Source organism: Mobula birostris, chromosome 25 (assembly GCF_030028105.1).
Source record: "Mobula birostris isolate sMobBir1 chromosome 25, sMobBir1.hap1, whole genome shotgun sequence".
NCBI lineage: Eukaryota > Metazoa > Chordata > Chondrichthyes > Myliobatiformes > Myliobatidae > Mobula > Mobula birostris.
The window spans coordinates 62,569,828-62,585,402 of record NC_092394.1 but is presented as its reverse complement, the minus strand read 5'-3'; the positions used below and the strand labels follow the sequence as shown (position 1 = coordinate 62,585,402).

At 47.1% G+C, this 15,575-nt stretch overlaps 1 protein-coding gene across 1 annotated transcript; it reads right to left on the bottom strand.

The window, feature by feature from the left end:
• Nucleotides 1-331: 331 nt before the first annotated feature.
• ywhah (tyrosine 3-monooxygenase/tryptophan 5-monooxygenase activation protein, eta polypeptide) lies at nucleotides 332-9,742 on the bottom strand. Its single transcript, XM_072242892.1, has 2 exons — nucleotides 9,552-9,742; nucleotides 332-3,249 (listed from the first exon to the last, which is right to left on the bottom strand). Exons 1-2 carry the CDS (start codon nucleotides 9,720-9,722, stop codon nucleotides 2,593-2,595), a joined length of 828 nt encoding a protein of 275 aa, XP_072098993.1. The 5' UTR covers nucleotides 9,723-9,742; the 3' UTR covers nucleotides 332-2,592.
• Between the last annotated feature and the right edge of the window lie 5,833 nt (nucleotides 9,743-15,575).

The following is a 15,575-nucleotide window of genomic DNA, read 5'->3' as shown; positions in this document are numbered from 1 at the left end:
TTATTGTGAAAATATTTACAAAATATACTTTAGTTTTCTGGGCCCCTAAAAAGAAACTAGCTTAATATCAGAAGAAACAAGGACTTGTGTAGAAATCAGAAAAGGCTGAAGACATTTTTTCCCCTTCCCACTTTCTCTACTGATTGCTGAAATACATTCACAAAACAGGTGCATGAAGATAGATCATACAGAACAGTGTAAAGAGCATTGTTGCCTGCTGGCTTTTAGGCTAGACTATTCTTTGAGATCTGAATTACTTGAGAACAATCACTTAGTGACGCTCCTTTAACCAGAGACAAATACAGTCAACCAACAGAAGACAGAGGCCAAGTCCAGGTTGTAGCTGAGGCAGCATTTATTGACATCCGTTTAACTCAACATCAAATTAAAGTTCAGCATTCCATCAGATTATTTATTTCCCCGCAATGCTTTCTGACAATCCTCTGAACTTAATGAAACCAGCCTGAAAACTGATCAGCAAAGGTGACGTCTTACAGAAGATTTAATTAGGTACAAACAAAATGTGACAAAAGTATCAAAATATTTAAGCAGATGCAATGCATTCCCCAAGATCTGTGTATATCAGAAGATGTCATAAATAAAAATAGCCAAGAGTGAATATTCAGCAACAACAGCCAGTCCTCCTAGCTTTATACAAATTTAGCGCAAGAATGAAATACTCATTGGCTAAAATGAGCAACCTACAGTGCCTTGAAAAAGTATTCGACTCCCACAACTATTTTCACATTTTACTGTCTCATTTTCTAAACTTAAAATATATTGTTGGATTTTTGAGCTCACCTACAAAACACTGTGCACGTCAAATCAAAAAAATTCCAAAATCTGTCAATTTACTAAAAATTAAAAAACAAAATTATGAGGCTGCAAAAGTACTCATCCCCTTTGTAATTAGTACACTAACTTCCCTTAAGTGCAATATATTACCTTACCAACTCACCCAATTTGTTGACGTAGAAAATTAGAGGATCACCTGTTTTCAGTGAATTTTCAATGACCTCCGTAAGGTCCTACAGATGTAGATGCAGATTTTCCACAGATGAAACCAAAATGAAGACAAAAAAGCATTCAAGATAAGTCAGGGAAAAATAATAGAGAAGCACAAATCTGGAGAAGAGTATAAGATCATTTCAAACATCTCAGTGAACATAACTGAGCACAATGCAATCCATTGCGAAACTGGAAAAATATGAAACCACAACCACACTGCCTAGGTCAGGCTACCCCTCTAAACTTAGTCACTAAAGAATAGCACTAAAGAATAGCACTTGTAAGAGGTTACTCTGACACCAACAGTCACTGAGTGAACTACAGAAGTCAGTGGCTGCAACTGGAGATGAAGTGCATGGCTGCACAATCTCAAAAAAAAAAAAAAGAGTATTTATAGAAGAGTGGCAAAGAAACAGCCCTGGCCCAAAAAATTGCCCACTTTGCAATGTGTCACTTAGAAGATACTGTAAAGATGTGGAAAATAGACTTGTGGTCAGTTAAGACGAAAGTGGAACTTTCTGGCCTCAACACTAAACTGTGCATGTGTAAATCTAATACTACATATCACCAGGTAACACCATCCCTACTGTATAGTGGAGGTAGCATCACACTATGGAGATGCTTTTCAGCAGCAGGGACTGAAAATCTGGTCAGGATTGATGGGATGAATGCTGTTATACACAGAGATCCTGGATCAAAAACCTGCTAGCCTCTGCCAGAAACCATAAACTGGAGTTAGTTTTTCCAGAAGGGTAGTGACCCAAGCACACTTCCACAGCAACCATGGAGTGGTTGAAAATGAAGAAAAGTGATGTCCTTCACTGGATCAAAGCCCTGTATAGAAATTTATCCAAAAACACTACTGGCCATAACAGCTGTGAGAAGTGGTTCAACTAAGTAATGAGCAAAGAAGGACGAATCCTTTTCAGGTTTTGAATTTTTAGTATTTCCCTGGTTTTTGGACTCTGAAAAGGAAGAGTATGTTATTGACAAATAAAAATTCCCAGCTAAATTGATGAAAATCCCTGGTTGCAATACTCATTTATACGAACAAAAGGTTTGGGGCTGAATACTTTAACAAGACACTGATTAATGTAAACAGTACAATACAGTCATTTCCAGGAAATATCAAATTGACCGGGTGTTGAAGTTAAAATGGGATATTGTCATTTCCACATGCAAGGAGAGATTGGTCATGAGGGGAGACATCATGATGACTGGGTCACTGAGCTAGATTAAAGTGATAAAAGCACCACACATCATTTAATCTTGGGGGCTGCTAGTTCCAAAACACACCCAGACATCTTAAAAGACCAAAAACAAAAATGTCAATGATTCATGGTCAATGTAATAGATCCACAAACATTCTGCATGATTCTCAAATGCAAACTACAGCAAATGGGCTTAAATACCAATGCAGCCAAAGATTCGATATCATTGTTCTCTGATGAGCATACAGCAGATTTAGGGGAGTGTGTACAGTAGATATATCAGCACTATGGTGTATAGCGCATATGGTGGGTGGGTGAGGCAGGAGAGAGAAAACGGAAGGGCAGGTGGGAAGGGGAAAGAAGGGGAAGACTACTAGTTGTTGCCTTCTCCTGCTTCATCATCCTGCTGGTCAGTTGTCCAGAGGGTGAGGTTGTCCCGTAGTAACTGCATGATGAGTGTTGAGTCCTGGTAGGAACCCTCGTTTAGAGTGTCCAGTTCAGCAATGGCATCGTCAAAGGCTGCCTTGGCCAGCTGACAAGCCTGCTCAGGGGCATTCTGGATTTCATAGTAGAAGACAGAGAAGTTGAGGGCTAAGCCCAAGCGGATAGGATGAGTAGGCTGCATCTGATCCTTGCTGACCTCAAAGGCCTCTTTATAAGCAGCCTCGGACAACTCCACTACACGGGCCCTCTTCTCACCAGTGGCCACCTCAGCCAAGTAGCGGTAGTAGTCGCCCTTCATTTTCAGGTAAAAGACTTTGCTCTCTACCTGGGACTCGCTGCAGTTCTTAATGAGGAATTTGTCAAGCAGCGCCAATACATCATTACACACTACCTCCAGCTCCTTCTCCACCTTCTCCCGATAAGCACGCACCATCTCCAGCTTCTTCTCATTACCATCAGCAGATGTTTTCTGCTCGATGCTGCTGATAACACGCCAGGAAGACCTGCGAGCTCCCACCACATTCTTGTACGCCACAGAGAGCAGGTTGCGATCTTCATTAGACAGTGCTTCATTCAGCTCTGTTACCTGCAAGAAAGACAACAGGAAAAAGACCAACAGATGTGAGTGAACAAGTGCCTCCTGGGTTTCCAACAAGGGTCTCGCCATTTCAACCAACTCAAAATGAACTTTCACTTTCTATAACAAATGGCAGGCAAACAATGTCCAAGCCACGCACACCACAGAAAGGTCTTTGAGCCCAAACCCACCTCCCAGCACTTGTTCTGTAACCCTACACGTCGCAACTCTTCAGACAGACAATGCCATCACCTTTCCAAGTACTAGACCACCAAGACTAATTTAGGATTCCTCCATCCCCCATCTGTCTAATCTCATCAGTGATTTGAAATCTCTGCTTTCTGGCCTTTGAGAACACTGTGGGAATGGAGTGAACTAGAAGTACTTGTCTTAATTTTAGACACCAAGTTTCCTCTCAGCGTCCTTTTTGAAGAACTTCAGGTTATCCAAATCTTACTCTTTGAGCTGTCAAACCTATCCAAGGAGGTCAACTGCAGGGCAGTGCTAGAGGACAGCACAGTCAGCTGTACTACAGGGACAAATATTCTTTCAATGTATATTCTGCTCAAAACTCTATTATCTGTCTCACGCTGAATGGTATACTTGCACAAAAGGTAGCCATTGAACTACCTTAGAATGCACCATCTCCAATAGAGAAAACACCAAGGCAATAAATTATTAATAGACCTAAATATTCATACCTTATTTTCAGATTGTGCTTAATACAGCCCTTAAGGCACAATCATGTACAAGGACACTAGTATTTTGTACTCAGCTCCCAGACAATAGGTTGATAACAAACAATAATAAGCCAATCATGTGGCACTCCTATCTCTAGACCATGATAGCACAGCTTTACAAATACATGTGGCTACTTGCTGATAAATTTCAAATTTATAAAATTGAGTTAGTACATCAGGCTAAATTGACCAAAAGTACACTGGTCATATTTATGACTGTATCTGGTCTCCAACATCTGGTAGACTACACAAAACCTGAGAGCAGTTATAGCTTCAGTAATACTACTGAAAGCAACCAACTATGCACAGTTGATCTTGCTAAATGTCTAAATAGAGAAAAGCCATGACACTCAAACTGCTTTTCCCCAAAAGGCTTTCAGTGGTAACTTTCTTCCTTTAAGCCAGATGACACAATCAGCTAAGCACATTAAAGTACCATTAAGGCCACACACCAATAAGATCTGCAACTCACTGCAGCTGAAGGCAATGAGTGAATTTGTTGTCAACCTATTCTCCCATCCCATGATGTAGAATCAACACTAATGGATAACAAATATACAGATAACAAAAAAATGCAAAAAGAAAGGGAGGCAGAGTGGGGTCATTTATTCCATCTAGCACAGCCTCAGTGACAGCTTTGTCAAGCACCTTAGCTCTGCCCACCACAGTATCTCAGTGACCCGTTTAAATTTGACTTTCCACTCACATACTAACATGCCTCCTCTAATGCCAAGGAGGCTAAAAGTTGAAGGAGCAACATCTCATTCCAGCTAAGGCAGATCTAACCTGATGGCATGAATATCAATTTTGTTAAATTCCAGTAACTCCTGTTCTCGATATCCCCAACATAATTTTTGCTTTTCCCTCATTCTGGTGGCCCTCTCACCCTCTCTTCCCCTCCCCTACCCCCATGCCAATCACTTCCTTCTAGTTCCTTACCTCTTTATTCCATGGTCCATTCTCCTCAAATTCCTTCTGCAGCCCATTAGCTCTTCCACCTATCACCTCCCAGCTTCTCACTTTATCACCCTAACCCTCCTCCACCCAGCTTCCCCCTCACCTGGTCTCACAGTAGCTGTTACAGCTTGTGCTCCATCCCTTCTCCCACCTCAGTTGAATTGCTGTCTCCGTCCTTCTCAGTCCTGAAGAGTCTCAGGCCAAAACATTGTCTGTTTATTTCCTTTCATAGATGCTGCCTGACCTGTTGAGTTCCTCCAGCAGCTTGTCTTGCTCAAGATTTCCAGCTTTTAGTCACATGTGGCATAGTGGTGAAAATATTTTACCTTCAGCAGGTTAGCCGTGAACTCATTAGAAATGGATGCCGTTTTTCACAGACTGAGGATTAAGGTGAAATCAGGTCAGGGTAATCTTCAGCCCAAATAAATGTACAATTCTTCCAAAACAACAGTTCAAGTGGCACAAAAAAAATTAAATAACTCTCCCCTCACTATCAGACCTCATCACCAAGCAAGCAATGCCACAAGTCCTGGACTGTGACATTGGGTGACCTTATTTTGCATTTGGCTTGTGAACTGAGTCCAAAGGAATTGTGGTCAATAGGGTTGTGGTTTCAAAGGAATAAAGGAAAGCAGCAGCATCTACAGACAAACTGGCAGGAAAGACATGTCCAGCTCTGTAGTGAACAGACTCTGCAGGTAATTGGCTCCAAAGGTTGTAGTTTAAGGGTGTGGGGTGGATTAAGACCCAAATACCTTTTCTTCTTTTTACTTAGAGAATGCACAGCCCAGTGAGCCCATGATACCCAATTACGCCCATGTGACCAATTAACCTACATTCTCTGGAATGTGGGAGGAAACCAGAACACCTGGAGGAAACCCATGTGGTAACTGGAAGATCTCTTTAGAGACAGTGGCAGGAAATGAATCCAGGCCACTGGCACCAACAGTTTTACACCAACTGTTAATTATGCTGCATTGGATCCAGAAAAAATATTTTACTCTCCTTTATACTTGTGCACTGGAAATGACATAAACAATCTTGAATCTTGTAAAGAACTGGAGGGAGAGAGAAGGGGTATCATCATCTACATCAACTTGTAACTGAAAACTTGCAGAAGAGAATTACACAACTTAGTCTAATCTACAAATAACTGTAACACCCTTGTAATTTGAACAGAGCAGGAGTGGGGATGAGAGGGGGTGTGAGCTAATGAGACACAAGTAACTTCTTAGCAAATTCAACTCCCAAGCTAGATGGAAGACCTGCCAGGCTGTACAAGCTGTTAGCACTTGCATTACCAACCCACAAAAAGTTTAAGGTCAAAATACAAAAAGGTTGTTTCTAGCGTACCCCACCATCTATTTATCGCAGTTCTACCCTCCACCCTACCACAGTCCCCCAGCCTCCCAGTTTACAATATTAAGCACCATGTTAATACATGTCAATTTTCAGTAAGCAATGTGGCCCAAAGTGACTGATTTTTACTTTGATTATTCATTTACCCAGCAACCATCTAATTAAGGCATCTCATTTAGGGCTGAAGCCAAGAAACATTTCTGCACAATGGAGGTACAGTTACTTCTGCAAATGGTAAGCTAAATGAATTCTTACGTTCAAATGAAATTGCTGAAGCACAGATGAGAAAGGCAGTAGGTGAATTGGCTCACAAATTAACCATGACCTATTGCTTGGGAACAGAGTCAAAACACAAATGCCTACTCCCACAACACAATTTTATTTGAACTTTCTAGTTGCCATTTAGTTTCCAATCTATTTTACACTGGAAATTTCCAAATATACAAGTTGGCTATCGACAAATTTTCTAACATTGAGACTTAGAAGGCACCCACTCAATTCTTTCTTCGATCTTTAGATCAGGAAACCCTCTTCCTATGCTTTTACGAAGACTGCTGTGAAGATCATGCTTAATGATCAATATCAGAAGCACACAGCAGAGACCTTACTGGCTCACTTAGGTGGCATTATCCAATTAGTCCTGTTATGCTGCTACTGCCTCTCATTGTTTCAAGTACAGAACTAATGCAATCACAGAAAAATCAACTACATTCTTACTCAGTTCCTTCATCAAAAACTTCATGGGGAAGAGATCCGTGGGGAGGGACGCGTGGACCAGGGAGTCGCGGAGGGACCGACCCCTGCGGAAAGCGGAGAGGGGTGGAGAGGGAAAGATGTGCTTAGTGGTGGGGTCCATTTGAAGGTGGCGGAAGTTGCGGAGGATAATGTGCTGGATCCGAAGGCCGGTGAGGTGGTAGGTGAGGACAAGGGGAACTCTGTCCCTGTTGTGGTGGCAGGAGGATGGGGTGAGAGCTGAAGTGCGGGAAATGAAGGAGATGCGGGTGAGGGCATCATTGATGACAGCAGAAGGAAACCATGATCCTTAAAGAAAGAGGACATTTGAGATGTCCTGGAATGGAAAACCTCATCCTCGGAGCAGATGTGGCCGAGATGGAGGAACTGGGAATAGTTTTTGCATGTGGTGGGGTGGGAAGAGGTATAGTTGAGGTAGTTATATGAATCAGTGGGCTTGCAGACAATGTCAGTGGATGTCCAGAGATGGAGACCCATGTACATTACTGCAGTCAGAGTCTCACTAGAACCTTATACAGCTATCAAAACTTGCCAAGTGATCTGGACTAGCTAAGAAAAAGGTTAAAAAACAGCAAATGGAAATTAATGCAGACACATTGCATGAAATTGCAAGGACACACCAGGACAAGACTGACACAGTGAACCAAGAACAAAGAAATCTGGGAAAACAGATCCATAATTCCTTGAAAGTGACAGCACAGGTAGATAGGGTCACAAAGAGCTTGTGGCACATTGGTCTTCATAAATCAGGGCATTGAGTACAGGAGCTGGCTGTTATGTTGAAGCCTTATAAGACAATGGTGAGGCCAAATTTGGGGTATTGTCTGCAGTTCTGGTCAGCGACCTACAGGAAAGACATCAATAAGCTTGAAAGAGCGTAAAGAAAATTTATGGGGATGCTGCTGCATCCTAAGGACACAAGTTATAGGGATAGGCTGAATAGGTTAGGACTTTATTCACTGGAGCACAGAAGAATGAGGGGCGATCTTATAGAGGTATACACAATCATGAGCGGTGAATGCCTGCAGGCTTTTCTCCCGCATGAGTAAGACTAGAACGAGTGGTCATAGGTTCAGGAAGAAAGGTGAAATGTAGAAAGGAATCTAAGAATGGAAGTGGAAGATGTTGGTGCAACTGTAACAGTTAATAGAAGTTTCAATAGGTGCATGAACAAAATGGACCCATGAAGACTACCTCAGTTTCTGCACTATTTAATATTTATATACTCCCATTGTAATTTATTGCATATATTATGTATTGCACTCTACTGCTGCCTCTCAAATTTCACAACATATGTCAGTGATAATAAACCTGATTCTGAATGAGAGCAATATGGAGGCCTATGCTCCTGACGCTGACAGGTGGGACAGCACAGATTAGATGCGCCAAAATGCTTGTCTCTGAGCTGCATACAAGTCATATCTGTATTGTAGAACTGCTACAATAAAGGATGAAAGCATAAACTAGACTATGATTCAATAATAACAACACCATGTTTACACGAGTAGGTTTTAAGTTTCCAAATAAGGAATCCCATGTAAAATTTCTTTTTAAATGGACACCTCTGCTCAATTCTCAAATACTAGACCTCACTTTAAACAACTGGATCACATCGCTTGACTCCATTCGCTTGTGCCACATAGCGCCTATCTATAGCATACCCCTACTAGAAGCTACTGAAAAACTGCTCTCCGGCATCAATGAAGGCCACCTACACTGATCTGCCACGCCAAAAGAATCCCGCAGTGAACAGCGGCTTGCGTCAAGCTATCCCCTGTTGGCAGAATGCCCGGTGTTGGAAAAGGCTAGTTAGACTATATCCACCTATAGTGTCCACACAAGGCGCCAACAACCCGCCAGATATATTGACGAGAAGAATGAAGTGGTAACTGAGCCGGTCCACCTCCACCACGCTACACACAATACACCCGACCCAGACACCAGCCGATGTTTCAGAACCCCGCCTCAGCCGCCGTGCAACCCAACCATGCAGTACCAGGGACACATACTTCTCCTACGAGGACGCACCGGAGGCGTGCTGGTAGATCGCACTCGGTGGGGATCGACCCAATTTGTACAGAATGCAATACCCTAGGTCATTAAACCGCATTATGAGAATAAGTGATAAGGAATTATTTAAAACCAAAAGCTGGACTGGGAGGGAGGGCCCTCAGTGGCTTATCATCATATTTCCCAACGGGCACCGCCCGCCCGCCCTCACAGCGCTCATCTCCCTCCGCCAAGTCCGATCCCAACCGGTTATTCCGGGACCTTACACCGCAGCCAACCGGTAAATGGGGAGAGGTGCGGTGAGCCCCGTTCACCTGTCGGACGGGGGAACAGCTACTTCCTAGTGGGAGGGGCCCAGAGAGCCCGCCTGGTCCAGGACAGAACTCAGACGACTGCAGTTGAAAGAAGCGCGGCCAACCGACCCCCTGGCGGCTCGGATCCGGATCTGGCTCCTCAGCCCTGCGGACCCTTGGAACGGGCAATGCCACTCACCGACTTCATAGCCGCCGCCATGTCATCGTAGCGCTCAGCCTGTTCCGCCAGCCGGGCTCGTTGCACCAGCTGCTCTCGATCTGCCATGTCGGACGCCGCGGTGAGAGAGGCCGCCGTCCGCCGGCTCCCGCTGCTCTCGGACTCGGCCCCGCCTCCGCAACGCGCTCTCATACACACGCCACCTACCCACAAGGCCCTGCTGTGCCGCAGTCTGGCATGCGCAGTGCGGGCCCCGGACCGACCGCTCTATTTAACGGTGACGTCACTTGCTAATTTTAGAACCCTGCGGATTTTTTCCCTCCCCCCCAGAGGGCGGGACCTAGGCGAGTGCGCGCGCCGGTGCGTATATGAATGAATCCGTGCGCTCCCGCGGCGCTGTCTGCATGGGGGAAAATTGCAGTGAACAGGAGCAAGGACATATTTGGTTACCATAGCAGCAATTTTAGACCGGGGGTTAGCGAGAGAAATGCGCGTGCGTTAATGTGCGGAATCGGCGCACCGGGCAGTGTCAGTGCGCAGGCGTGTTGTGCCGGCCGAAAACTCAGAGGACAGGGTTGGGCAAGATGCCGAATCTGATTGATGCGGCGCTACACGGCGGCCGGGATAGCGGTGCTTGTGATCGGTGTGGATAAGAAGGCTGTGATTATGATTGGACAGGAACGGCTACCTCGATAATAAGAGGACAAGAGATTCTGTTGGATGTGGAGCAGTAGCCGCCGAAGATTCTGGAGATAGTGGAAAACCAGAGCAACATGCAAAGTACTGGAGAAACTCAGCAAGTCAGGCGGTATCGACTGTTTATTCTCCTCCAAAGACGCTGCCTGACCTGCTTGGGTTCCTCCAGCATTTTGTGTGCGTTGCAGGAGATTCGTCATTAGTTCCACTGTCTGGATTGCTCTCGTAGATAGTGACAGCCTTCTATTGACTGGAGGCTCCCTCCTTCCTGTCCTGGAGTCTGCTACTCCCAGCCTGGCCCAGGGTCGGGAGCGCAGCGGGAACCATACGTAGAGTCCCACACCTGCTGAGGAACCCAAGGCAAATATCCCTCCGCCTATGGTACCCCTGGGGTATGGGGGATGCATTTGCATCCGTGGGGGCTACGGGAAATCACTGCTTGCAGATGGTTTCAATGTGCAATACTTGGCTTACGAGTAGTATCTTCATAAAGATGCACCATTGTAAAAGTGTGCTATCTGTTCAAATATCTTAATTTGTGCAATGCATACATGACTTCCACTTCTGGAGACGGCATTATAAAGCATGAGCTATTCCATATAATCAGCAAGATAGCGAAACAACAATATCAGACGAATCTTGTGCATTCTCTGCACAGCTTAAAACAAAGCATAAGGTCCAAGGTGCTCAAGGGCAGCCGTTCTAATTATACTTTTTCTCTCTTTACAATGATCATTCTCTGAGCGACTTTTGTCAAATAGAGAACTTCCCTATCGGGATGGAACTCTGGTTTATTTCCCACAGTTTGTAAAATCACCACTCCATGAAGTTCGCATTTACCAATGTGTAATTAAAACCCTAATATCAGTTCATGTATCATAGCGGACTAATTGAACATCAGTTTTATTAGAGGTGGGTGTACATTGATAATTATTTGTGCTTTACATTATCCAAATATAGCAAAATAAAATATAAATTTGCATTTTATTGTGAATAATCAATCCTGTTCATCACTCATTTTCCTCACAGAACAAGACTGGTGCAATTTCACAGTGAGAAATTTCTCGTAGCCCCAACGCAATTGTCTTATTTAAAGCATTTAGCCATTTTGCAGCCATGAGCACACATAGAGTCTAAGAACAGAAAAGGCCCTTCAGCCCATCTAGTCTGTGCTGAAATATTATTCTTCCTAGTCCCAGCAACTCGCTCTGGAACACAGCACTCCAAACCCCACCCATCATGTACTCATCCAAATTTCTCTTAAATGTTAAAATCAAACCCTCATCTATCATTTAGCACATCTAAAATTAACAATACAAGTGAATGCCCCTCCAGAGCAGCAACCAGGAAGCTGTGTGAGAAGAAACCAGCCCTTGGTCTGGGAGACTGCAGAACGGCTCCAGGGCAGCACACAATGCAACCCAGCACTGGGAGCAGTACAGTACTTGACACCTCAGTTATGAGAAACTGGGAGTGCTGTGGCACCCAGTACATCCCCAATTCCAGAAGACGAGGAGGAGTACAACACCACAATACACACTAGCTCTGGAGGACTGAGGGCTGTGCAGCACCTGATGCACCCCGGCTCTGGGGGTCCAGGAGCTGTGCAGTACCCGATGCAACCTGGCTCTGGGGGACTGGGGCTGTGCAGTACCCAATGCAACCCGACCCTGTGGGTCAGGGAACTGTGCAATACCCGATGCACCCTGGCTCTGGGGTACTTAGGGCTGTGCAGTACCTGATGCACCCTGGCTCTGGGGGATTGGCTGCTGTACAGTACCTGATATACCCTGGCTCTGGGGGACTGAGACTGTGCAGTACCTGATTCACCCCAGCCCTGGCTGACTGGGGGCTGTGCAGTACCCGATGCACCCCGGCCCAAGGGAACTTAGGGCTGTACAGTACCCAATGCACCCCGGCTCTGGGGGACTCAGGGCTGTACAGTATCCAATGCACCCCAGCCCTGGGTGTCCTGGGAGCTGTGCAGTACCTGATGCACACAGGCTCTGGGGGTTTGGGAGCTGTGCAGTAACAGATGCACCCCGGATCTGGGGCACTTAGGGCTGTGCAATACCCGATGCACCCCAGCCCTTAGGAATTGTGAACTGTGCAGTACCTGATGCAGCCCGGCCCTGGGGGTCTGGGAGCTGTGCAGTAACCGATTCACCCCAGCTCTGGTGGACTCAGGGCTGTGCAGTACCCGATGCACCCCGGCCCTGGGGGCCTGGGAGCTGTACAATGCCCGATGCACCCCGGCTCTGGGGGACTTCGGGCTGTGCAGTACCCGATGCACCCCGACCCTGGGTGATTGGGGGCTGTGCAGTACCCGATGCACCCCGGTCCAAGGGGACCAAGGGCTGTGCAGTAGCCGATGTACCCAGGCCCTTTGGGATTGAAGGCTGTGCAGTAGCGGATGCATCCCGGTTTAAGGGTGCTTCGGGCTGTGTAGTACACGATGCACCCCGGCTCTGGGGGCCTGGGAGCTGTGCAGTATCCAATGCACCCCGGCTCTGGGGGACTTCGAGCTGTGCAGTACCCGATGCAGCCTGGCCCTGGGGGCCTGGGAGATGTACAATGCCCGATGCACCCCGGCTCTGGGGGACTTCGGGCTGTGCAGCACCCGATGCACCCCGACCCTGGGTGATTGGGGGCTGTGCAGTACCCGATGCACCCCGGTCCAAGGGGACCAAGGGCTGTGCAGTAGCCGATGTACCCAGGCCCTTTGGGATTGAAGGCTGTGCAGTAGCGGATGCATCCCGGTTTAAGGGTGCTTCGGGCTGTGTAGTACACGATGCACCCCGGCTCTGGGGGCCTGGGAGCTGTGCAGTATCCAATGCACCCCGACTCTGGGGGACTTCGAGCTGTGCAGTACCCGATGCAGCCTGGCCCTGGGGGCCTGGGAGATGTACAATGCCCGATGCACCCCGGCCCTGGGGGTTTGGGAGCTGTGTAGTGCCCAATGCACCCCGGCTCTGGGGGATTGGGGGCTGTGCAGTACCCCATGCAACTGCCCTGCTGGTCTGGGTGCTGTGCAGTACACGATGCACCCCGACCCTGGGGGAATTAGGGCTGTGCAGTATCCGATGCACACAGGCCTGAGGGATTGCAGGCTGTGCAGTAGCCAATGCATCCCGGTTCTGGGGTTTGGGGGCTGTACAGTGCATGATGCACCCAGGCCCAAGGGGACTTAGGGCTGTGCAGTCCCCAATGCACCCCGGCTCTGGGGGATTGGGGGCTGTGCAGTACCCGATGCACACCGGCTCTGGGGGAGTCAGGGCTGCGCAGTACCCGATGCAGCCCGGCACTGGGGGATTGGGGGCTCTGTAGTACCAATGCACCCTGGCCCTGTGGGATTGGGAGCTGTGCAGTACCCGATGCTCCGATCTGGGGGATTTGGGACTGTGCAATACCAGATGCACCCCGGACCTGGGGGCCTGGAAGCTGTACAGTACCCGATGCACTAGGGCTCTGGGGGTCTGGGAGCTGTGCAGTACTCGATGCACCCCGGTCCTGGGGGCCTAAGGGCCGTGCAGTACCCGATGCACTCAGGCCCTAAGGGATTGGGAGCTGTGCAGTACCCGATGCATCGCGGTTCTGGGGTTTGGGGGCTGTGCAGTACACGATGCCCCCCGGCTCTGGGGGACTCAGGGCTGTACAGTACCCAATGCACCCCGGCTCTGGGGTATAGGGGACTGTGCAGTACCTGATGCACGCCAGCTCTGGGGGATTGGGAGCTGTGCAGTACCCGGTGCACCCCGGCCCTGGGGGATTGGAAGCTGTGCAGTACCCGATGGACCTCAGCAACGGGAGACCATGGATACAACTTCTGACCAGATACAATTGGGACAAAAGAAATGGGGGAACAAGGTGATCTGCCCTCAGCTGATCTGTGTCAGCTTATAAAAAATAGAACTTTCCAGTATAATATGCCGGCCTTTCAGACCACAATGTTGTACCAACCTGTTAACCTTCTCTCAAACCAATCTAACCCTTTCCTCCAACGTAGCCCATCATTTTCCTGGGATCCAAGTGCCTATATAAGAGTTTCTTAAATACACCTATTGTACAACAGTACAGCTCAGGAACAGGCCCTTCGGCCCATAAAGTTGTGCTGATCCAGGTAAATAATAAATCAAAAATGGCCAAAAACTAACATCCATATCCCTCCACCTTCCTCATATTCATGTGCCTATCTAAACGTCTCTTAAAAGTCTATAATGGGGCCGGCTGGTGGCGCAATGTCATCATAGCCGGACTCTGGTTAGGAGGTTCCCAGGTTCGAACCCAGTCGGGTCCCAAGTACGCTTTCCATCCATGCCAGGTTGAGTGTCGAGATTGCAACTCGACCTTGTAAAATAAAGGTGCACTACACAGTCTCCCTCTCTTGCTCCGCGCCTTGTAAAGGTATGGAAAAGACATCGTCCCACCAACATCACGCATGCCAAAAAAAGTCTCTAGTGTATTTGCCTCTACCATCATCCCAGGCAGCGCATTCCAGACATCCGCCAGTCTCTGTGTATAAAACTTACCCTTCACATCGCCGGTTGAACCTACCCCCTGTCACCTTCAATGTATTAGACATTTCTACCCTGGGATATGCAAACAAATTAAGAAAATGTGTAAGTAGTTGTTGCCGTGAGGGATTTCAATTTCCCGAATATAAACTGGGACTTTTAGGAGTTTAGCTGGGGCAGAATTTGTTAAATGTATGCAGGGAAGTTTCTTAAAACAATACATAGATGGTCTAATGAGAGGAGGGGCTGTACTGGATCTCGTGTTGGATAATGACCCTGGCCAGCTTACTGACCTTTCAATGGGTAAACAGTTAGGAACTATTAATCACAACTCTTTAACTTTCAGGACAGCTATAGACAAGACCATAAGATATAGGAGTAAAATTAGGCCATTTGGCCCTTTGGGTCTGCTCTGCTATTCAATCATGGCTGATCCCTTTATTTTCCTCTTCAGCCCCACTCCCCGGCCTTCTCCCCATAACCCTTGATGCCATGTCCAATCAAGAACCCATCAAGCTCTGCCTTAATGCACCTGACGAACTGGTCTCCACAGCTGCATATGGTAATAAATTGCACAAATTCACCACCCTCTGGCTAAAGAAATTTCTCCGCATCTCTGTTTTAAATGGATGCCCCTCTGTCCTGTGGCTGTGCCCTCTTGTCCTAGAGTCCCCCACCAAGGGAAACATTCTTGCCACACCTACTCTGTCTAGGGTTCAGGGTCTATGGTTTCAATGAGCCCCCCCCCCCCGCATCCTTCTAAATTCCACCAAATACAGACCCAGAGCTATCAAACATTCCTTGTATCAGTCCTGACGAAGGGTTCCGGCCCGAA